The 23,597-nt window shown below is 35.5% G+C and overlaps 1 protein-coding gene across 1 annotated transcript; it reads left to right on the top strand.

Annotated features, from left to right (window-relative positions):
• Nucleotides 1-14,154: 14,154 nt before the first annotated feature.
• On the top strand, nt 14,155-23,211 carry PJVK (pejvakin). The gene is made up of 6 exons (XM_086615886.1): nt 14,155-14,365; nt 16,651-16,846; nt 18,737-18,878; nt 19,591-19,708; nt 21,442-21,546; nt 22,910-23,211. Exons 1-6 carry the CDS (start codon nt 14,155-14,157, stop codon nt 23,209-23,211), a joined length of 1,074 nt encoding a protein of 357 aa, XP_086472012.1.
• Nucleotides 23,212-23,597: the final 386 nt, after the last annotated feature.

The following is a 23,597-nucleotide window of genomic DNA, read 5'->3' as shown; positions in this document are numbered from 1 at the left end:
ATATAAATGCAAAACCAGCACCTTCTACCTTAGTTAAGCTTCTGCTCTAATTAGCAAAAGCATTGTTCTTGTTCCTTTATAATTATTTCTAAACCAATTCTTTTCAAACATTCATTCCTCACTAAGAATTAATTTCATATGAAGTTTGAGTTTTAAAAATTAAACTATGTTTGGAACTCCACAGACATGAAGAATGGTGCTTCTGTCTTGCACCTAATGCTGAGATCTTTCTAGATCTCCAGCTCTCAGAGCGGAGTAGACCTATAGTGCTTACTCACTAAAATTTCATTCTTGGATCAAAAAAAATATCAGTGGGCTTTTCTGGATGAGATTCTTCTTTGTATATTGGTTTGTGTCTGTGTTATTTACTGTAAAATGAGTAAGAAATCAAGCTGCTAGCATCTGATGTCTGAAATCTTTTCCTTCACCAAAATGCATAGCAAACTTCTTGTTCTTTATCTGTTACTACTCGCTTATCTGAAGCAGATACTTTATTTAGCCCATAAAAAGCCATCATAAAATTAAACTACTGTGGTATCCAGAGAGATCATTAGATAGTTCTGTATTAGGATATTAGGTATATTTTTTTGTAACCATTAGCAAGATTTTTTGAGTCTTTATCGACTTTCCTTTGGTGTTAAACTGTTTGGTGAATTTTATTTCTCAGTATTGCAACAGCAGAGAATTCTGTATTTTCTCTCATTTTTGCACAAAGTTAATATGAAGTGGGAATAATGTCACACTTTCTTTGGTGAGGTTAGATCCCATACGCACATGTATGAAATGTAGTACATTTTAGTATTTATATCTTACTCAGACTCTTGAGAATGCCATTAGAAGAGTAAGGCTTAGGTTAGTTGTCAGTTTTATGTTGCCTTACTGAGCTTCTTTGCTTTTAACAGCCTTTAATTTCAGATGGGAAACAGCCTTGCACCTGCAGGCCAAAATGTCAAAACCTTACTAGCTAAAAGAGCATTCTTGGCTTATTGCCCATATCCCTGTGCTCATTTTACAAAATTAACCCCTAATCTGTTGATTTCTTGTACACCTCTTTGTGTGGTATACTTGTAAAAGGTCCTCAGAGTCTTTCCACTGTGATTATGCTATTATGTCAGCTAGAAAGGTATGCAGAAACTTGCTTTGTGGTTTTTAAGACAAATTTGTAAAGGCAAATAGTTTCTTTCTAGAAGCTTAACGTGTTAGAGCCAGTGCTACTTTTGAGTCCTGGGTAGACAGTGTCTGTTTTAGAGGGAAATAACATACTGTAACTAGGAAGGTTGTGTTCCTAGATGCACCAGACATTTTTTTTTTCTGTTGTTTGAAAGCAATAGAAAACAATTACTTAAAGGAAAGAAAGAGAATAAGAAGCATTTATGTACCCAGATACCCAAATGTTGCAGAAGGCATTATTTTTGAGCACTGTAATATTAAACCTCAGCTGCAGCACCCTTAATTTTGTGCTCAGAAGTTCACCGTGGACTTCCATAAGGAGATGAAGAAGAAAAGCATACTGGAAAAAAAAGTTAGTACCCTAATTTCTAAATAACTCAACAGAAAATTGATTTGCAGATATTTGTTTTGCAAACTGTATAAACTACTTAAAGTATTGCAATTTTAAAAAGTGCAAGTTTAGTCCTTCACAGTATGTTCAGCAATTTAACATTTGAAAAAATAACCTTGATTGATCTGATTGCTTTCCTGCAAATGCATTCATTTGTGCTTGATTATTCACAAGTTTGGGATATCTTTCAGGATGATTCTTCTTTATATCTCATTAATTCTGGCTCTAAATACTGTCTATGATCATGCTTGGGAAAGCAGTTCTATTGCTTACAATTAGGAAGTGTCAAAATCTGAGGAATAACATAGGTAGGATATAATTTGTATGTTCCGAATCTATAGGCTTTTCTTTCACATGCAAGAGTTAATCAGCAATGTACAACTCGGATTTTTTTTTTTTCCCTGCTTCATCTGCTTGGACTCTGATCTAACACAGGCATCAATATGTACTTACCATAAACATTGCAAACAATCTCATTGAATTCAGCTGAAAAGACGTAGATACTAAAGTTCAAATAAAAAGAATCAAGAGTGGCATTCCTAAGAAATCAAAACAATGTACCTGGTTACGTCAGGCTTTTTTTTTTTTTTAGTACTTCATTTTTAATTCCTACATGCTTAAACAATTGAGGCTAAGCCGCTGTTGGTACTCTGTTGAACTCGCTGAGCTTCCAGGTGAGTGAATGATCCAGCTGCCCGGATCTATTTCAATTGTAGGCCTAACACACAGTCAAGCCTAGGTATTCAACTAGTTACACTTAAGCTTAATTTTGAACATGTGCACTGTCTTGTAGAAGATAAATGTGTGAAATACAGCTGGTTTCACTGCTTGACAGTCAGAGCAACATATTTGACTTTTCTTTGACTCTCTTCCATTTTGGGACCTTATTCTGGGGCTTGTCATATTTAAAAACCAGTTCACTTCACGTTCTCTGCAAAGCTCAATTATGTATGACATTTTGAAGAAAGAACAGGAGATTAAATCAATGACAATTCATCATATTATGTCTCGCTCTGGCAAGCTTAATTGTAAGAATATTTGCAATTCCTATCCCTGTTTCCCTGTACTTTCCCCGGGATGGTGCCAGCCCAGAGCGAGGGTTGCTAGTACTGTATGCCAATCACAAAAGGTGACTAATCTTTCTGATTTGTGCAGAGACTAAGAGCATGCTCCTAATCTCAGTTTAGAAAAGCATGAACGTGAGAAAGTGCCTCCCCTCTCTCCTTCTGGGCTTTAGCACATAAATAGAATAGCTTTTTTTTGGTATATCAAGTTCTCTGGCTACTTCAGAGATTGAACCTAGCCAGGAAGGAGCAGTACAAAAACAGTTTTAAGTTCCCACATAATGCAGCTGCAACAATTATTCTGTGTCTTTGCACTTGTGAGTTGGTTTTGAACATACTGTTGTAGTAATCAAGAATGCAGGTGAGGCTTCATGCTGACTACCTCTCATGCAATAAAAACCAAGCTCACACAGCAGTTAATCTTGATTACAATTGAGCATCTTTGGGCCACATGATTCAAGGAGGTGGTAGTGGGGGGAATAGTAAGCAAAAGAAATTAATTTAATTAAGACTTTATTCCAGTGATGTATGGGGTATACACAATATCCATAATACCAACTCCAACTGAGGGAGGTTCTACAGCTTCTGGTAGGAAATAAAGGTGAACTTGGCTATGCTATAGTTTATGTTGTGCTCTAAAATGTAACAAAAGATGTCATCTGTTTCCTTCAAGCTGAGCCGGATTGACCAGGATATTTTGTGAGAAAAACACACACACAATTCTAGTTTTTGAGGAAACATGATACTCTTTTACCTGTTGCCATGTAATTGGATAATGCATGTACAAATGACTTGTTTAGCCTGCCAATGAATGTTGCTAATGCCTTACCAAAAAAAAAAAGCATATTTTTTGTATTTTTTTCCTCAGAGGCAAATCCAAACAATGCTAGATTTGGGAAACTGTTTACTGAAAAGCATTTTCTAATAGATCTCTGAAGAAGTGCAATTGTATAATTATTATTGTTCAGTGCATACAGTACCTTGTCTCCATCACTCTGTACACTGCTGCTATTAGTGCTTGTTCTAATAAATCTCAATGTACACTGTTTAAACTGCTGTCATCTGTGTTCTGATTTATTAACATAAGAAACACTTCAGAATATGGTTCTTGAATGAACTGTTTGTAACTAGTTAAATGAGGTGACTATTAATCGTAAAATGCTTAATATGTGTTGTATAGATGGATTTTGTAGAGGTGGGTGATAGTGGCAGCAACAGCACTGAAACAGCATCTGCTCACTGTCATCATCCTGTTCCTTTCTAACCCTTTTCCACTGCAGGATTATTTTTGTAAAACTTTTCCCATGTGATTCTCTGTGCAGTTCCTTTAAATCTGGCAGGAGCTACCAACTGCAGTCTCAAAGAAGATAATTTTCTTTTTGGCAGTTCCCAGTTTTATCTCCATGCTACAGCTGGTAAGAGCCTTTTGCTTTTTTTTCACTCCAGTTTGCTCTTCATGATTAAAAGGAGCTTGCAGTGTGTTTCTCAAGTTTTGTGAGAGGGTGTAGGGAAAATTGTTCCTGATGTTCTCTAATAGCATTGAAAAAAGAGATGTGGAAATGAAAAAAATAATAACTACTTGACACCCACCCCTTCTGGTATCTTAGAAAAATAACAGCATGTGGGATTTTTCCATTATGTGTTCTTGTCAGTTGTTCAGCTCTTAAATCAATTACATTTTATTTAAAATGAAAGCATAATAGAAAACAAGAATTTTGTTGGGAGGACAAATTAAGATTTTTGTTGTTTCTTGGCATTATAAAAAGAACAAGTGTTCAAACAGTCTGGAATGCTGCCTGAGTGGAAGCAACAGCAAAGGAAGAGAAAACGCTTTTTTTCACGAATGGCAGTGCTTGCTTTCTTGTGTTGGAGTACACATCCGATTTCATCCAAACCGGTGCTCTGAGCCAGGTTGTATGTACACTGGGAGCTTATTCCCGGTTAAACAATTCCATGAGCAAAATTCAGCTCTGGTTTCACATTTGTGTAGTTGGGGTCTGTACTTTGCCTCTGAATGCTTTGCAAAACATATCTAACACTTTTCAATGACTGTTGCTCAGCAAAATTACTGTGTATAAGTGAAATGTGAAAAGCTATATGTCATTAATTAATTGATGTAAGAAAACAACACAGCAAACCTTTGGGAATAAATTAGAGTGCAAGAGGCCTGTGAGGCAGCACTACCAATCTGATATCTAATTTAGCATGAAAACTATTACTTAAGTACGGAAATAAATTTTATATTTAAATTCAATCTAACCAAGAGACAGATGATACTTCTTCTTAACCGCAAACATGTGGGCGCTGTGGTGTGATGAAATGAGACAGTGTGGGAAGCTATTGACAAGATTTCGTCCTGACTCAGCTAAAGGAGTTGCCCACAGAAAGCTGTTCCACGTTTCACTGCCGGTACAAAAATCTGTTCTGATGTGATGATACACAGAATTTTTGCCCAGCCAATTTATCAAGCCACATGGTTCTCCAAGTCCTTACTAGCTTAATAAATATTTAAGTTGGTCTAAATGTTAAAAGCCACAAGTATGCAATATTGACTGTTCCTGCACCTGAATATGCAAAACTATTTTTTGAGTAAGTAATCATTACTGAAGCAGATTAAAAGAAACTAAGCTGAAATATCATTCAAAACTAACGAGGTACTGTGGGCTAGCTAAGGAGGTACTCTAGTTTATTTTGACTGAGTGGTGAGTCTAATTTTACTCAAGGCCATTAAATAAAAATGTCTTGTATTTAGACTGCTTTTTATTTATGAAAACTATGTCTGTGATGCAACTCTTAAGCAGAGTAGCTAAAAGACAGGCTAGATTGTATATCCCATATCTATATCTCAAGTGCATATTAATAATGGTAAATTTCAAAAGAATTAAGAACAAGTTAATAAAGTATGCATAAATGCGTGTTACAGACATGAATCTAGTGTGATATTTTTTACCTATGATTAGGTTGCAGCAGATTACATTTGTAATTGCATGGAAAAGTTCCAAAGAAAATCAAATATATAGTTGCTTTTCTCATTGATGACTGTCTTGCTGTTTCCTTCAGTTAAGAAGTGAGGCTAATTACTAGCTTAAATTTCATGACTACCCCAGGTTTCTTGAGCAGGTTATTTGACAAGTCAGTGGAGGAAGGAAGTATAATTAAATGTTTCCAAAAGGTTACATTTGTTGGACTGCAAGTGGACTACAAGTTCTGGTAAGGACATTGAGTTGTTTTTTATTTTAACATGTAAAATTTAAGGTGTAGATTGTCTTTTAAGATCCTCTTTAAGTAGGTTATTTTTAAGAGCCTGACATTACAATTAGCAGTCAAAGAAATCAAGATGGTGTAGCAGAAGGGCACATACATTCTTCAGTTCTAGTTCAAGAGCTGATTTCACTTAAATGCTGCTCAGCCAACCTAGTACAACAATCAGTCTGCTTTCTATGTTTGGTGACAAGAATTTTTTGTGTCATCTGTCTGTCAAAATGTTCAGTATCTGGAGACTACCCAAGTATCTTATTTTATGCCTACACATGTAAAAGAAAAATTATTAGGAAACTAGATGAGGCAGTATTCTTGTAGCATGAAAAGGAACAGCCTGAATAAGCAGAGAGGTGATTATGAAAGAGGATACTGAATTCTTGCGTGCCCTACAAACACCTACTTCATTTGGTCTGTTTATAAATACTCTGTATTCAAAGATCTGAGAGTATTTATAATAGTAGTCATTTTTTGCTGTATCTTGCTCAGGGAAATGATATACCACCACATACACACACAGTAGGTTTCAAAGACTGAGGTGAACTGCCCAATGTCACAGAACACCTAGGGGTGAAAGCCAAAAATAAATCCAGTTCAAGCCTGTTGCTTAGATTAAAACATAAGGAGAAGAAGCAAGGAACACAAGATATGTCTTCTACTGAAGGAAGTATTGTATATAGCAATAACGGTACCAGTGCCCATCAGACAGATTACTATGGACAATGTGAGTTATATCACAGTAGACGAATCCTTTGTTTTGTAATCTTTCTTCAGATGCAGTGGCACAGCAGCTACAGTTCTACATCCTCATACAGGTGGATATGTAAGCCCACAAAGCTGTCCTCTATCACAGATGCACCCACTCACGGATGCTGGAAAAAAGGATTTAGCCATTTAGGCAGCATCCTCTAAAGGAAAGGCAGAATTAAACCTACTTTAGGTCACACTGGCTTGTTTGTTTCCAGATTTGTCCTCACAAGTTAATAATACTAGGTGATGAAAGTAGCTTCATTGTATGAAGTAATGTTTATGTAACAAATGACCACTTCTTTTGGCTGAAAGATGTGCCCACTTCTCATAGGTAGTAAGTTTAAATGCAAACGTATTATCTCAGCAAATCTCTTCCTGGACTACTACTTTTCTATTTCTTACCAGTAAATGATTCACAACTAATAAGTCCATCTGCCCATTAAAAATACTGCCAATAACATTAAGGCAATTACAAAGAAGCAAAAGCTGGGATATTTCATACACTTTAACCAATGACAGTTGTTCAATATCATATTCTTTAAACATAGACACATGAAACACTGATTAAGTGGTCTGCAGATCAGTGAACAAAGGTCTGAAACCTGAAAGGTAAGTCTGTGGAAGAGCATATAAAACTATCACCAGAACATATTGCCCTTTTATCTCTGTTGTGTTTCCTTTATGTCGTTAACATGGCTCTAGTGAGAAGGCAGTGAAGTGGTACCAAGGAGCCAGCTGTGCAACACATTCCTTTTTCATCAAGTCAACAGATGTTGCTTGTATAAAGGGGTAATGGCTTTAAACTGAAAGAGGGCAGATTTAGGTTAGATATAAGGAAGAAATTTTTCACTCGGAGGGTGGTGAGACACTGGAACAGGTTGCCCAGAGAAGTTGTAGGTACCCCATCCCTGGAAGTGTTCAAGGCCAAGGTGGATGAGGCTTTGGGCAACCTGGTATAGTGGAGGGTGTCCCTGCCCATGGCAGGGGGGTTGGAACTAGATGATCTTTGAGGTTCCTTCCAACCCAAACCATTCTGTGATTCTATGATAAAGGTGAAAGAGGGATGATGTCAGCAAAAAGCAATAGAGAAGCTAGTTGAACTCTGCATCTTGTAGCCTTTCATTAATGTAAGGCTCACAGTACAGTGCAGCATTTAGTGCTTTTGTTGCTGGGCAAGTGTCACACTCTAATACTGCACCTCCTGGCAGGAGATCTACCTTTTATGTGTACTGTAGCACAGACCATGAATATTTATTATCGCAGTCTGTTCTGTGGCAGAGAATAGAAGGAGGTTTCAACAGTTTACTTGAGCTGTAAACCTGAAGAGTATTACACAGGAAACATAGTGAGTGTGTGTACCTGTCTTTCAAATGTTAAAAGTGACCTTGAAAATAATTTAGAACAGCCCTAATGATGTATTTTAAATATCTGTATAGAAAAGGACAACCACATTTGCTGCACCTTTTAATTTTTTTTTTCAAATCCATTCTAATTGGTAAAGAAACTCTTCACACATAGAAGTCTCTTATGAATAAAACATGAGAGTCTATTAAAATACTTACCTCTTGAAGCATCTTATTAAAATCTGAGACTACAGATAGTAGTAGAATCTTCAAAAGGATCTGGTTCCACAGAAGTAAAACATACTTTAAATGTGGGGAACTTAAAACGTTTTAGGACTACGTTTCTGATGAGTTGCCTCCTTGAATTTCTGAGTTCTCTAATTTTGATATGGTCTATTTATCATACTGTCCAGAGATGTTTCCATAAGGAACAGATTAAGTTTCAGATACATGAGCAGTGACTGCATTTTTTACTGTTTTATTGAATTGAGAGCTTGATAAAGCAAGTCTACACAAAATTAAAATATTGCCATAGCTAATTCAATTATTCCTCTATACTGCAAAATTAAAATAGCATTTGTGAACTGTTTTAAAATTTTCACTGCACTTGAGCTATATACAGAAGTATCTCTATCTTATCTGAAGCTAAGTCTGTTGAAAACTTTCGACTTTCTTTATTTTTCTTCCCACAACAGCCTCTAAATACCATAATACTTTGTGAGCAGCAATCGCTCTGAGCATTATGCCAAGTGACCCCAATACCCAAGCAAACTGCTAGACCAGGAGTTTGATATGACAGTGCTGCTGTTGTCATACTCAGGAGCTATGAAGTGATTTAAGTCATGGTATTAAATGGACTGGTTTTGCTTATATAAGAAAATTTCTAGATAAGCTCCACATTGGGGGAGGGGGGGGGAGGTGAGGAAGTCAAGTGCCGTTAAAACCACTTAAGTTGTAAAAAGAAAAGAATATACGTTATAAGGACCATATTTAGTCCCATAAATTGTTGGGTTTTTCACCTCCTGAAATATAACAGGATCTATATTGCACAGATCCTTGCTTTCTAGGGAGACGCTCATGCCATCTGCTGGAAAGTTACGGAGTTCAAAAAGAATTTTTTCAGTAGCATTTTATTTTGCTGGGTTTTAGGTGTTAAATTCTTGCACTTGTTCTTTTGCAAAGATCTGTAGGTAAATGTAATATAGTTCAAAGGCATTTAAGTCAGGTAGTCTGCCAACTGACAGCACCTTTTTGTACACTAAGATGGTATTAAATTACCAGTGTAATTTGGCACTTATTATTTGGATATAACCCTTTCAAGTGAAACACCAGCTCAGTTTATCCAGTCAGTTAACACTTGAGATGACTTTTCTCCCCTGAACAGACTGGATAATCATACTAATTTTATGATATGGTTGACTGTGACAAGAAACAAATTAAAATCTGATCAGTTCGTGTGGATTACAGAAACATCAAAATTGTCTGCAGAATCTGTTTCTGGATTGATATTAGTGAGATAATTCCACATTTTCAGTTCCTCGGGCAAGCTTCTAGCTTGAACACACCTTAGCTCAGCCTATAAATACATTTTTAGACACCCATAATTACAGATACCCAACATTCCTGCAGGGATAATGTAGAATATCTATCTAATAATAAACCAAAAATCATTATGGAGTTACCTGTTAACTACAAAAAGCATTCTGCATCCTCAAAGGTTATGCAGAAAGCAGCACTGTCCTCTGGATTTTACTGTTAAATAATCTCCAGGTTCATATTAATATGATGTAAGGAAAAAATACAGTATGTAAGCACCAAAATTCTCATCTATATATAGCTAATGTGTCTGCTCTGTTATTACTCCATGGCTAAGACCCATTCTGAAGAAAGAGAACTCATCTTGCATATGAAGTAAACTACCTTGCTATTCAACTTCTGTATTATTTTCAACATATTTCTTCTTGTAAACCACATTTTCTTAATTTCAGGGTAACATATAACAGAATCTTCTGTTTATATCAGTTTAGAAACATAGTCTGCATGGACAGAATCTTCTTTTTATATCGGTTTACAATTTCTATTCCAATTTTGTGTAATAATGTGAAAGTAATTTCTTAAAGTAGGCAAGTTTATCACATGCATTATTTTAGTACCTAATTATAATGTTAACTGAGTTGATTCTGTTTAGAGTATTGATGTTATTGCAGAATGCATTAGCTTTCTGATACCACTTTTAATCCTAGCCTTAATAAGGGTTTTAAATATTACCTATAACCTTGTGCCTTAAAATTTTGCCATAAAACTTGACTAAATAGTTGTCCGTTGATGCTAACAAGCTTTCTTTTATAAATATATTAAGCTGCAGTAAAAAATGAGAATGGCACTTCAGTATTTCAATATATGGAATTTAATAGTATTATGTTATGAATGCTTGGAACATATAAAGTGAATGCTAAGGCTCTGATAAATATGTGCACTAATGGATATTATATTCATATTCTTTTAAGATAGATTGAGGAAAAGAGGCAACACTGACAATGCATTAGGAGCTATTAATGGAAGCTAAACATATGAACTAGTTTTGAAAATGTCAAGTTCTGTTTTGATGAAAAAAAAAAAAAAATACCAGCTTCTTAGAAATACTGCTGTTCTGTAAGTTACCAAGAACTATCTTATATGGTAAATAAGAGTGATGCTAAAGTGAATATTCAGGAAGTCTCCATCCCTTTTGAATTGCCTTTTTTTTTGGAGAAACAGAAGTTAGACCTGACTCCGTCAAAAGATTTAATTCTTTCCTGTCTGTAAGCTTCTCTTTCAATAGTTAGTCTTTAGTTACCAAAACTCATCAGTCCTTTATTATTATTACAGTCACTATTATTATTTCAGCAATAACTGAGTAGGAAAATAAATACATTAAAATAACCATTCAGGTGTCTGAAAAGAGTGAAAGAGTGATTTTGACAGAGGCAAAGGCTACAGAAACACATTACACAGCGGCACAATGAAAGACAAAGATTGTTTCACATAATGCCCCAAACATTAACTGAAATACCACTGCAGTCCAAAAATCAGCTCAGAGAAGCTGTATGATCTCAGCCAGACAGTCATAAATCAGATTGTCATGTTTAAGAATAATGGAGAAGATTTTTTTATCTATTAATCCAGGTGAAGATATAACAAAGAAACTGCAGAACATAGAGCTGGATAAACTACCTTGAAACTGCTCCACATGTTGAGGCTTGTGATGTCCTTAGGCAAACGTCAGTCTGCTGGGGACGGATGACCCAAACAAAAGCAAAAGAGAAGGTGGTAGTTAGGAGCAGAGAGCAGAGTTAAGCTAGAGCTATAGGGACAGGAAAATCAATTTAAAGAACACATAATGCAGATACTTTTATCTTTACATCACTTCATATTTTTTCTTGCACAGAATTCCATCTTACAACTATAGATGAACTTGCTTTGCAGATGAATCAGCAAATGAGGCATCTGCCAGTAAGAGTCTTGATTTATTTACTATTTGTTAGGGTCGGAGGGTATATAATTAGAGAGAGAAGGGGTAACTCAGGAAAGCATGTTCTCATGATTGAGAAAATAGGGAAACTGGAGGAATAGTTTTGTTTCTGACACGAACAACAAGTTTGTATATGACTCAGGGGAGCTCACTTAAGAACAAAGGTCATCATAGATGGATACTAGATAATCTGTGGGAGGGCTTTTTTTGGTCATAATTTTTCTTTTTTTTTTTTTTTTAAGATGCCTAATTCATGGTGAGGGTTCAAGTCTGACCTCGTTCCAGTGATGTATAAGGGTGGTCTAAGATAGGGCTAGAAAAGTCCTTTTGTCCTTCTATGAAGGATCTTGTGTAGCTCAGGCAGATGGGATGCCTTGTCACTGTTGTTACGCGGCTTTGTGCTAAGGGGTATGGAAAGTTACGGCCCTGGCACTTCCCAGGGGTAGCATTGAACCCAATTCGGATGTGAGCAAGGATTTTCACCTGCACAACTTGGAGAAGTGAGGCAAGATTTTTTTATTCAAATGCTGACTCAAGCATAAACTTATGCACAGCATGTTTTTCATTTATTGGTTATTGCCCAAAATGAGAGAGCACCAGAACTGCAGAAATGCTGAAGGTTCATAAGTACACTTGTGTGCCAAGTACAAAAGTGCCTGGTACTGGGGGTGTGGGTGGGAAATATCTTAGGTTTCTTCATTTGGATGTGCAAAATTAGTGAACATTTTCTGAACACGGCAACGTTAATGTGGTTTTAATCGTGTTCTCTGACGCGTGGCATGAGGATGATACAAAAAGCGGCTGCAGCGTTGGTGGTGGATTATAGTGTGTTAGAGCAACAGGAATACCACTTAAACATATCAAGTGAAACTATTCATTATCAAAATTAGTGGTAGGATCAGTGTATGATCCATGACTATATCCTAAGCAAGAGACATACAAATACATGTTGAATAAGCAGTGCCAGCGGAGCTTAATAACCTGTAGAAAAAACAGTATCCTGTCAAACAGTTATAAGACGTATACAGCATAAATCTAAATCAAGACTGAATGGGTAATTTCAATTTAAGAATTTCCTTAGCTTTTCTTTCCCTTTAAAACCTTTTAAGATCTGTTAATGTGTTTTGACTGAGTAAATATGTACAGAGTTTTTCCTTAGTGCAGTGTAATATGAATTACAGTCAGACTGAATTGCAGCATTTCACATGATTTCAGTTTAAAGTCTATATATAACCAGCTTCAACTTTTCAGCACCCTCTAGAGTAAGTGGAAAGCTCTGCCAGCCTTTCTTTCCTCTTACCAGCTGAGGTAATACACTCCTCTTTTTTGCCTTGTTATTGGGCTTCCTGATACTCTAAACGTTTAAAAATAGTTACGGAAGTGTTGGAAATAACTAAATTTAAACATGTTAAATTATTAAATAAGTGATCATATCATAAAAACAGTCCTTAAAATGCTTTCATGTGAAAACCTTACTTCAGAAGAAAAGCCAAACAAATGAAAGTTTTTACCTGGCAGCCAGGGATAACATTCATAATAAAGTGTAGCTTTACAAGTCTGTGGCTGATGTTTTACCTACTGTAACTGCAAAAGGAGTCTCTGGAAGATGTGCTACATGGTTTAGCAGTTGCATGCTCTCCACTCTTGCAAGAAAATCAAGTCACTGTTTACACGAGGACAGGTCGGCTCCTGCTGTCTCCCTCACAGGTCCTCCACAGTGCTGTCTACTGACACTCTTTTTTCCCTTTACAATTTTATATCTTTTTACGCTGGTGTTTTCCCTCTTGGATCCTTGAGCTCCTCCTTAATCCTATGTCAATAATCTTACTTCTGTCTGCAATTTTACTTTTATTATTTTGCATAATTCTCACTATTTAGCAAATCTCTTGGTAGTTTGAGCTAAATACATGCAGCTGGCCTGTCTTAAAGGTAGCTCTTGGGTCATAGACAGCTGAGTCCATAGGAGAAGAGTGACGTATAATGAAAGCCCACTGCTGTTTCCCCCCTTCCCCCAGCTGTCTTTAGTCTTACAATTGGCCCACGTGTTTCCGAAGACCCCCCCATACCACTTACTCCCCAGCGGAGCTTTCACAGGTAGGTTATGTAACTACTGTTGAAAGGCAACACCGTCTCAGCAGACCTACCAGCTTTCACAAATGTGTAATTCAGGCGGTCTCCCAGGGCGCATGTGGGACATGTTGTGGTAAAACACTAGAATTAGGCTGCAGCAAGGACTCAATAAACTGTAATACATCAATAACTTCTAATAGGAAGCTAAGGGTTGCAGAAGTTAGTGTCTTCTGTTCCTAAGATTGTAAATTTTGTTTTCAAACAGTGGCATTAAACTGCCAAGGAAAGGGCAACCATTTCCCTATCAGATTACATTGGTAATTCATTATTCATCACACAGAATTAGAGAGCTTCACTGAATTGAGAGAAGTCTCGAGCAATACACCATAGAAGCTGAGTAGCTTAGATGCTGTTGATTCTTTCCAAGCAATACATAACTCGATCTAAAAAAACAATTTGACAGTTTGTTTTTTTTTTTAAAAGAAATACGTAAATTTGTTTGAAAGAACATTGTAAAAGGAATTGAGCATGGGCTTGACGTCTGGAAGTTACACCTGATACACAATTTTTTATTATTATCATTACTAATGTCATAATATGTTTGCTGCTGCAACCAAAAACTTTGTTAAACAGGTTGGTGATGGAGGAAGACTAGTTCCAGTGCCCAGTCTCAGTGAAGCTGATAAATATCAACCTCTGAGTCTTGTGATTAAGAAAAGAAAATGTTTACTTTCAAAAACATCTAAATTTGCTTCAACACCTTTCACATTAAAAGACATTCTTCAAGGGGAGAAAGAAATTTCTGCAGGTAAGACTTCTATCTTTCTTCAAAGTGGAAAAAATGCACATTTTCTAGTAAATACGGAACAGTAGACATAGTTTAAACTGTGCAGATAGTATGGCAGTTCTTTAGGACATGTGTAATAAAATTTGTCTTAATCATCTAATAAATATTTTAAAAAAAGAAGTGCAAGTCAAAATAGCTAAAAAAAAAAAAAAGAGAGAGAGAAAAAAAAGGACTTTCTGGAAAAAGTGTAAAAGAAACCGAACAGTCAATTACACTAAAAAGCCTTGATATTTTTTGAACTAATATGAAACAAATTCATATGAAACAAATTCAGTTAAGCCTTGTGTTTTTTCACCTGTCACAACAGGTTTCTGATAGATGTATTGATGTATGTTGATTAATTGCTACTTGATTTTTTTTTAACATTCACCTTTCATTTGTACTCACTTTTAAATATGTAAGAATAGCCTCAGTTCTGTAGCTGTTCCATGCTAGTGATCCCTGGCGCTGAAGTGGGCTCCGCACAAGCAGAAACGTTTGACAAAAGCTATGTGACTGAAGTAATTGGATTTCTATAAGACTTTTTTCCACATTTGTAATCTTTTTTATATATTTAAAGAGCTTAACTGTCTTTAAATTGCCTTTGCTATGCAATATCAGAAAGTTTTGAGGGGATTCTATGAGAATTAAAAGGTACAAAATTGAACTATACTGCCTACGTTTTCCTGTTCCTTCCTTTGAAAAGTCTGTGTAATTCATACTCACATGCTATGTTTTCTCAAAACAGTTTTATTGTTTTACTTTCTTTTGAAAAAAATCCATTTTAACAAAAGCATTGATCACATTAATTGCACAACAATTGCGTTATTTTAAAACTCTACTAAGACAAACCAGTATGAGCACAAGAACATGGAAATACAGGTTGACCCAACGAAGGGGTGATTCCAGGATGCAAGCATGATAAAAAAGATTAGAATCTCACTAATCCTACTCTTACATTCAGGAGAAGTCAGCTGGCTTATCCAGAATGGGGGAAAAAAAAAAAAAGAAAAATCTCATTAAAAAATCTGAGAAAAAGGTTGCAAAATCTCATTAAAACCTTAGCAGTCTTTTCTGTAAATGTTAGATGTCATGTGCAGAAGGTATTGCCCTTTAATGTAAGCGAAGAACTTTGTAATTTAATTTCCTCTTTTATGTGACGAATACAAGCATTTGCAATCTGTTTAGCAGTATGAAAAAGATATGAACTTTTTTAAACTAAAAATAAAGACAAACAGGATTCATACTAGGTGACTTTTTAACGTCACCTAATCCTAAAAGCTTCAAAGGATTTTTTGAAAAAATGAGTAAAACACAGATTATCAAATGTATTTGGATGCCTTTTGGATACCTAATCCCTGTGTTCTACCTGCTCTGTTCTTTTTAGCAACCAATATGCTCTAATATTTTTCTGTTAGTATACTGGAAATGTATTTAAGGTTATAAAGAAAGCATTATAAAAATGCTTTGGCACCTACTCTTTTATTGTACAAAAAATCAATGCAAACTTTCAAGTAAGTCAGAATTAGTCTGTTGTTTTCCTTCAAAATAAACTGTCATAGTCCCTGGCATCATCAGGAATACATTGAAAGTGTGGCAAGTCTTTCTAACTGTGACATATCAGGGAAAAGGCAAAGTTAAATTACTGTTGCGCCCATGTCTCATTCATGTATTCCAAAAATTAAGAAATGTTAGGTTTGTTTGTACTGTATCCAGACAAAATTCAGAGTTCACTAACATAATTTTACACACAGTGACTTTCACTTTGTTACTAGTTTTAATTTTCTATGTGGCCCCCTGTAAGTCATTTTGTGTTTCAGAGCCTCTGACATTAAACCCAGAACACCCTACATGTCTGTTTATGCACGTACCAACAGCATACTTACAGGTAAAAGTACTTTAGGAGAATGATGGTGAGCGTAGAAATGTAGAAATAGCCCGGATCACTCTTTCATGCCCAGGACATACCACGTGCAAGAGCATGGGCACAACTCTGCCAGAGAGAGTCACAGCAATCCCTCAGACCCCCATGTGCTCTCTTTCCATTAGTCATCAGCAGTAACACCAATAAATGTGCGCTCCGTGTAGCTCTGAATTTCACATCAAAATGGTTAAGCGCGGTAGGAACAGTACCATTTATTCTCTTCTTTCTATTTATTCTACTAAAAATTAAAATAATTAAAATGTCCTGCTACAAACATTTAATGCTGTGTAAAAAGATTGCATTCGGACTTTTCATCACACAATGTTTGTCGTCTTTTACTCAGGTGTCTCATCTTACCAGTTGCTCAACTATGAAGACAAATCAGATGTTTCGCTTAATGGTAGAAGAGGAAATCAGATAATGAATGATGTTGGTTTTGATGTTGCTGGATCAGATTCTATTGCCTTTAAAGCTTCGTTTGGCATAGTGACCAAACACGAGGTTGAAGTACCAACATTACTTAAAGAACTTACTACAAGGTTATATTATATGTTTTATTTTCTGGTTCCATGACTGTATTTCATACAGTTAGATTGAACCTCTGAAATGGTTAGATTTTGACTATTTTTAGCCAATCGATAGCAGTCACCATCTGATATTTTCCAAGTTCCTTAACTGTAGGTCTAATGGGTCTCAAGGCAGATCACTGGGATTAGCCATCAGACCTTCTGTATAACGCAGACTGAAGAATTTTTCTGAATTAAATCTTGTTTGAATTATGACGCATCTTTCAGGAAAAAAAAATTTCCAGAGAGGAAGAGTCCATCCAAGATCCTATCTATGTTATTTATTACTATTGAAATTTTGAAATTTACTTCGAATGACATTACCTAACTTCAAGTTTTAGAAAAAAGATTTCTTTGCCTTTGTCTGATGAACTAGAGAGCCATAGGTATTATTGGCAATGTAGGTAGTTCCAGGTTTTATGAGGTTATTACACAGCCTTTTCTTTGAAAAGCAAAGTAAGTTTATCTACTTGAATTTTTCATAACCTTCTGTGGCTCTTCTTTAAATGAAGTCTCCATTTTTCCAACATCATTGTTGAGCTGTGGACACTGGAGCCAAACTTTGTGTTCCTGTAGTGCTGGCACAAATGCCAAACACACAGGAATATGATGTAACTAATTCTAGATGTAGTTTTCTACTTTATATTTCAGAGATTATCCTGTGGCCACAGTGTCATCCCAGTGAATCCCAGTGTCGTATCCCAGTAAATTATTCAGTACGCATGATATGGCATTTGATATTTTCAAATACATATTGTTTCCTTGTAGTTATTTACCAAGAAGTGCATGTCATTTTGTATCCGTAACCGCTCTTGTTCTTTATATACCTTTTCCCAGTTTATTTGTAACCTCCAAACATTATCATTATCCCTTGAGAAGGGATGGTGGGGAGGTTGGGGAAGGGCTCTTTACATTAGTGATGGGTGATGGAACAAGAGGAAATGGGTATAAGCTTAGTCAGGGGAGATTCAGGTTGGATGTTAGGAAGTATTTCTTCTCTGAAGGGGTTGTCAGCCACTGGAATAGGCTGCCCAGGGAGGTGGTTGAGTCCCCATCCCTGGATGTGTTTAAGAATAGGGTGGACGAACTACTTAGGGATATGGTTTAATGGGGATTAGGGACGGTTGGACTGGATGATCTCTAAGGTCTTTTCCAACCTAGGAATCTATGAAATCTATGAATTAATAATTGGGGGTGGAGTGGGGAAAGAGCTCCTAGTCTCCTGATAAAAATATTCATGTTATAGGTCTGAGAGCCAATGCCTGTAGAAATTCTCCTACAAACACTCGTTTCATGATTGTTCTATGTTTATAGTTGATATAGTTTTTTCAGTTATAGTTGATGCATGTCACTTAACCAGTTTTTAATCCATTAAGTGTATGCCAGCTTGTATAGACATCATTTAGGATTCTAACTCAAACATTTCATCACTGTAAGCTTTTTAGAAGCCCAAAGGTAGAACATCACAGCTATTGCTTTCAGTATTTTCCATAAATTCTTACTGACTGACATTAATCATATCACTTTAAAAACTCTGTTATTAATTAGAGTGTGTTGACAGTTCCTTATTGTCACTACAAACAGTGTCAGATGGACAGACTAGGAATTTTCCAGGATGTCCCATATACCTCTCTAACATTTATTTGTGCATTACTGACTTTATTTGAATTTTTTAGTGCTTTTGTAATCAAACACTGAAAATTAATAATCAGTTTCCAGAGACTTCCTCAGTCAGTTGTGTTACTGCGATGAGACAGAAGTTATGGTGATTTATTTGCTGATTTCAAGTTATTAATTCTATTAGCTGCTTTGTAAAGTGCTAAAATTCTCAGAATTTCCTTCCTATCTCTCTCTTGATTTTAGAAAAATAAACTTTGATCATTGTCTAGTCCATCAATCAAGAAAAAGTAGGATGGAAATTTTGTGCGTGGTCATGGAAAGTATTAGAACTACAAGGCAGTGTTCCCTAACTGTCCATACTGGAATGCGCAGAGAGACGATGAGGGTAAATATGTTTAAAGTTCTGTAACTTAAATGGACAAACATAAAAATCTCATTGTTATAAATTTTATGGTTGGATTTAATTGCATTTTTACTGATGCACGCACAGAAGAATATCTGAAGTAAAACAATATTGTTGCACTGATGTAAACTGAATTAAAAGTTGTTCTTTTTTTAGTATTGCTTATGTGACTGAGGGATGGGAAATGCATGTGAAAGGATGGCTAGACAATGAGCCACTGCTTTGGGTGAAGCCTCAGCAAAAATGTGGAATTTACTTCTTAGGTTACATGTTCATTGGAGATTCAAACTATCTTTCATTATTATATTCATCTTCTATAACACATGAGAATGTCAGGTTGTTATTATTTCAAGGGCCGGCATCTTACTCCCTGTTTTATGTTCTTCCTCCCTCTCCCTCTCTCTGCGCAGTGTGTTTGAACAATCAAACCTACAAATCTTCTGAGGTTTGCCCATTACTAGTATTTATAGATCATTCACATAGTTTTCAATGAGTGATGCAAATTGTTGCTATCTCTGTATTAAACTTTATTAAAATGCGTAGTTGTTACTATAAAATTCTTTAGTTGTGAAATTTGATTTCAATTTCAAAGCGTCCTTCTGGCATTATAATCTCAATGTATACAGTTAAGATGTTATTTTGTTTATTTTTTCATTTCAATTTGTAACACTTTTGATGCTTTTCTAAATCCTAGTTTCACATTATTGAAGATCAGAATTCTAAAGGGCGGGACAAAGCCATTGTTTTTCCTGCACATACAACTATTGCTTTTAGTGTATTTGAACTTTATATTCATTTGGATGGCAATTTTGGTAAGTGAGGTGCATTATTGTCATTACTGCTATTATTTACAATGGTCTGAGCTTTTAAAACAGTTTTCTTTCTCTTGATATGCATAAGCTCCAATCCTATACAATGGTATAACTTATTTTTATGCACATAAGTAGTGTGACTTTCTATAAGGGAAAAAATTCTTGAAAAGATAAACAAGGCAGGTACTAGAAAATAGTCTGTCATGGAAACATTGTTTAAAAGTTAAGTATGATTTTGTAATTTTTTTAAATCCCACAGTTTCATGGAACGAAAAAAATCACTTCCTTGTATTTCTAGCCTGTAAGGCACAGGCTTATGAGACCATCTGATCAGTTTTGCATAAAATAGGCAAGTCAAAAGACCTAAGGAAAGTGTGATAAACTTCTAAACTAAGCTAACATTCTTTTCTGTTAGGGCTTTAATTTGTCTGATACATCATTACCACATATGGATATCTGAAGATATTTAGGAAGAAACAATCACAATTACTGAAAAGGAATTAAAAAAAAGTTGCATAGCTCCTGTAAGTTTTTCTCCTTTTGGGGAAAGGGTAGTGCTTACGTATTTAGCGTAGCCTATAATGCTATCAATGTTTTTTGTAATAAACCAGAAATTTTTAGGATTTGATCTAGTACTTGACAATATCAAATACAAAACTCCCCACATGTACTTAAATACAGGAACCTCTCTGAGAGGCACTCAACTGTTCCAGGAATTGCGTGACCCTCAGTAACATTGTGGCTTTCTGTAAACGGTGGGATAAAAGACCTGGTTAGGGAAGAAATCTCTGTCTTTGCGGATCTGTACAGCACTACGTTTTAGAAGGTGTTAATAGTGCCCTACCCTTTGGCATACACGGCATAAACCTTCCACGACAGGAACTGTAGAGCACCTTTTTACTGAACTGTGAGATACCTTTACCCTTCTGTAAAAACTTCAAATATACTCCAAACCAGGCATAATCACTGGATTGAAAGTAAAAGAGATGATACAGTACGGTAGTTCTTTATATTCACTTCCATAATGGTCAAAATGCATTTCAATTTTGGTATTTTTTTTTAATCTTATTGTACCTTTATGCAATGGTAGGCACATGCAAAATGTTTTTGCTAAAGTCATTATCAGTGAAATAATCAGTGAAGCTGATATTTGTATTTGCATAATTAAAGAGAATTCTCAATTGAGAAAGTTTAAAACATGTTTTTTTCAATTCCTGGTAATTGATTATCCTCATATTTCACTTTAAAGTTTTATTTCAAGTTATGGATAGAAACTTAGGTGACATCTATTTTTATTTTAAAAAAAGTTTTAGTAGTTCATTTGATGTTAGAAGAGATGACTACAGAACTCACAACCTTGCTTATTATTTTTCATTTTTAGTTTCAAATGAGATCATAGAAATGTTTCTCCTTCAGTGGGACTTCCATTTATATGATATTGACTGTCTTATACTCTTACATATGGCCATAAATTGTGTAAAAATGAAAGCCAAACTCTGATGTATGTCAAAAGCCACCAATGTTTTAAAATTCCCATTGAATCTGTATCGCTTGATTCTATGGGCTATTACTGTGTGCAGACTTGTATTAAAAAGTGGTACTAGCCATCAAAAACATTAGCAAAACTGAATTTAATCACTGTTAGCTTTATAGATTAGAAAGTACGTTAAACTGTTGTGAACTTAATGCTTTTATATTTTGTTCTTCTAAAAACTTGTCTTTAATTTTTACAGAACTCTGTGTGACTCCAATTTCAAAAGGAGGATTTGAAAAAGAGAAATCTGGATCATCTTCACTGACCAAATTAAGGATGCTAAAGAGTAATCTGTTTCATCGAAGTATGACTTTTGATATTTATATCCAAATGTCTTAGTTAATGCATGAAGAGTGTATTTTTGTTTCTTTAATTTGTCTGCAAGGCGAAGGTTTAAAGAAACAAAATATTTTGATGGAAAATGTACATCTTAATTTCTTCTGTATTGAAATGACTGTAAAGTTATTAAAATTTATATTTGAGAATCTGATCTTTCACAAATAAATTTATGATATTGGTGTCAGTAAAACTCTGAAGATCTTAAAATAAAAATTTGTGGCTGATGATAAACTGGTATGAGGTAATTATACAACTAACTTCAGTTAACATTAAACCTATTTCATAAGCTTGCCATTTACAGCTAGTGTTATGCAATACGAGTTGTAATCTATAAATTATATTTCAGGGTGAACTCTCTATATCAAACAATATTAATTTAAATACCTGAATGTACTTTTTAGGCTATATGTTCACTTGGAGGGACATGGGCAAGCTACCATCATAGTTCTCTTTTTTCCTCATTCTGATATGAAAACAACATCCAACAAAACTGAATATCATTGTATGTAGCTATGTTTTCTTCAGAACAACATCCTACACTTTTAACACTTCTTGGTCTAAGTATTCTGGAAACCTGGAAATCTGAGTGCAAAGATAAATGTCGAGCAGCAAACACATCCTTCTAAAGGCTGCTCTGCAGAGGTGTTCTTGCTCCGTTCTTGATCCATTCTTAATCAAAGGGCTTTTATGGACCAAGCTTTCAGTGCTGCTCCAGTCCCCACTACGGGAATAAATGTTCAGTGAGTATGATAAATCTCAGTAGCCGTAGCTGCCTTAAAAGTTTGTCATTCAATCTAAACTACTTAGTCCCTGCAGAGAGACAAAAAAGGTAGGTAGTTCCAAAAGCGATTTCTTTCTGCAGTGTTTGAATACTCAGAAATCTGATAGGAGATCAACATGGAGTCCTCCAAATTTTCTAAACTTTCTACGTGCTGATGGGTTTTTTGTAAATACTAGGGGAAAAAAAAGAAAAGAAAAGAAAACTAGAAAAGCAATAACAATGGTCGTACAGGAAAGCAGCTGTGATTTGATTTTTTGCATCAATTTTTCAAAAGCTTGCCTCATGCCTATCTTTTAGGTGCATTTCTAAATATATTCTATGGGTCATATTCAAAAAAGTCTGGCTCTTGTCAGTGTCTTTTGTGAAATTAAAGAAAAATTTTCCTCACATAGGGTTTTTGATGGGAAGTAATCTACAATATGTGACATGTTTTGAATGGTTTCATGAATCAGTTGTTATTTCCATAATCAGAGTGACAGTTTTGTAAACAGTCCATAATGTAATGACAAATCATCGCTTCTCTTTTTTTTTGCGCGTTCTTTTTCAGATAAGAGAGTAGTGGATACCGTTGCTAACTCTGATGCTTACTTGGAGGACCTTTTTACAGATTATTATGAAAAAGCTGCAAGCATGACTGATGTCTCTACAAGCTGTCTCAGAGAAGGGTCTCACATCCGAATTAACTTACTTAATAACAACATCCGCAAAGGTCCCTGTGTCCTTTGTGGAATGGGAAGTTCTAAAAGAGAGACAGTCTATGGATGCCTGGAGTGTTCTTTTAATGGACAAAAGTACGTACGACTGCACGCTGTGCCCTGTTTCGATCTCTGGCATAAGAGAGTAAAGTAACTGAGCTAGGTAAGTGCCTGTTGTCACAGACATGGGCATAACTGTGCCATAAACTTTTCAGAATTAGTAAACATGACTCAAATTGTTGAAATATAAAACAGTGAAAGAACAAAATGTTTTATTACGCTATTATCTTCAAATTATTTGCTTCAGTCAATGACCTTTTACTTGAAAATGCTCTCATGCAGTCCCTTACATTGCTTTTCTTCATTTAAGAACCTTCTCCTTTCATTATGATGATAATGAAAAATAATGTACTTTTAAACTGGATTTTCATAATGTCAAAATATATGCTAGAACTTACTTTAAGTTGTTTACACAAACTTGTTATTAAGCCCCAAAATGTTACCTTTACCTACACCAGCATATGATGGTAAAACGAGAAT

The sequence above is a fragment of the Tauraco erythrolophus genome, chromosome 8 (assembly GCF_009769465.1).
Source record: "Tauraco erythrolophus isolate bTauEry1 chromosome 8, bTauEry1.pri, whole genome shotgun sequence".
Classification (NCBI taxonomy): domain Eukaryota; kingdom Metazoa; phylum Chordata; class Aves; order Musophagiformes; family Musophagidae; genus Tauraco; species Tauraco erythrolophus.
This window is presented reverse-complemented; position numbering and strand designations above follow the sequence as displayed.

Bases quoted from the DNA above. Each gene is read 5' to 3' on its own strand.
- PJVK (XM_086615886.1), top strand. From the start codon at position 14,155: ATGTTTGCTGCTGCAACCAAAAACTTTGTTAAACAGGTTGGTGATGGA. The intron at 14,366-16,650 runs GTAAGACTTCTA...TCTTTTACTCAG, and splicing joins GGAGAAAGAAATTTCTGCAG to GTGTCTCATCTTACCAGTTG. The intron at 18,879-19,590 runs GTAAATATGTTT...TCTAAATCCTAG, and splicing joins TGCGCAGAGAGACGATGAGG to TTTCACATTATTGAAGATCA.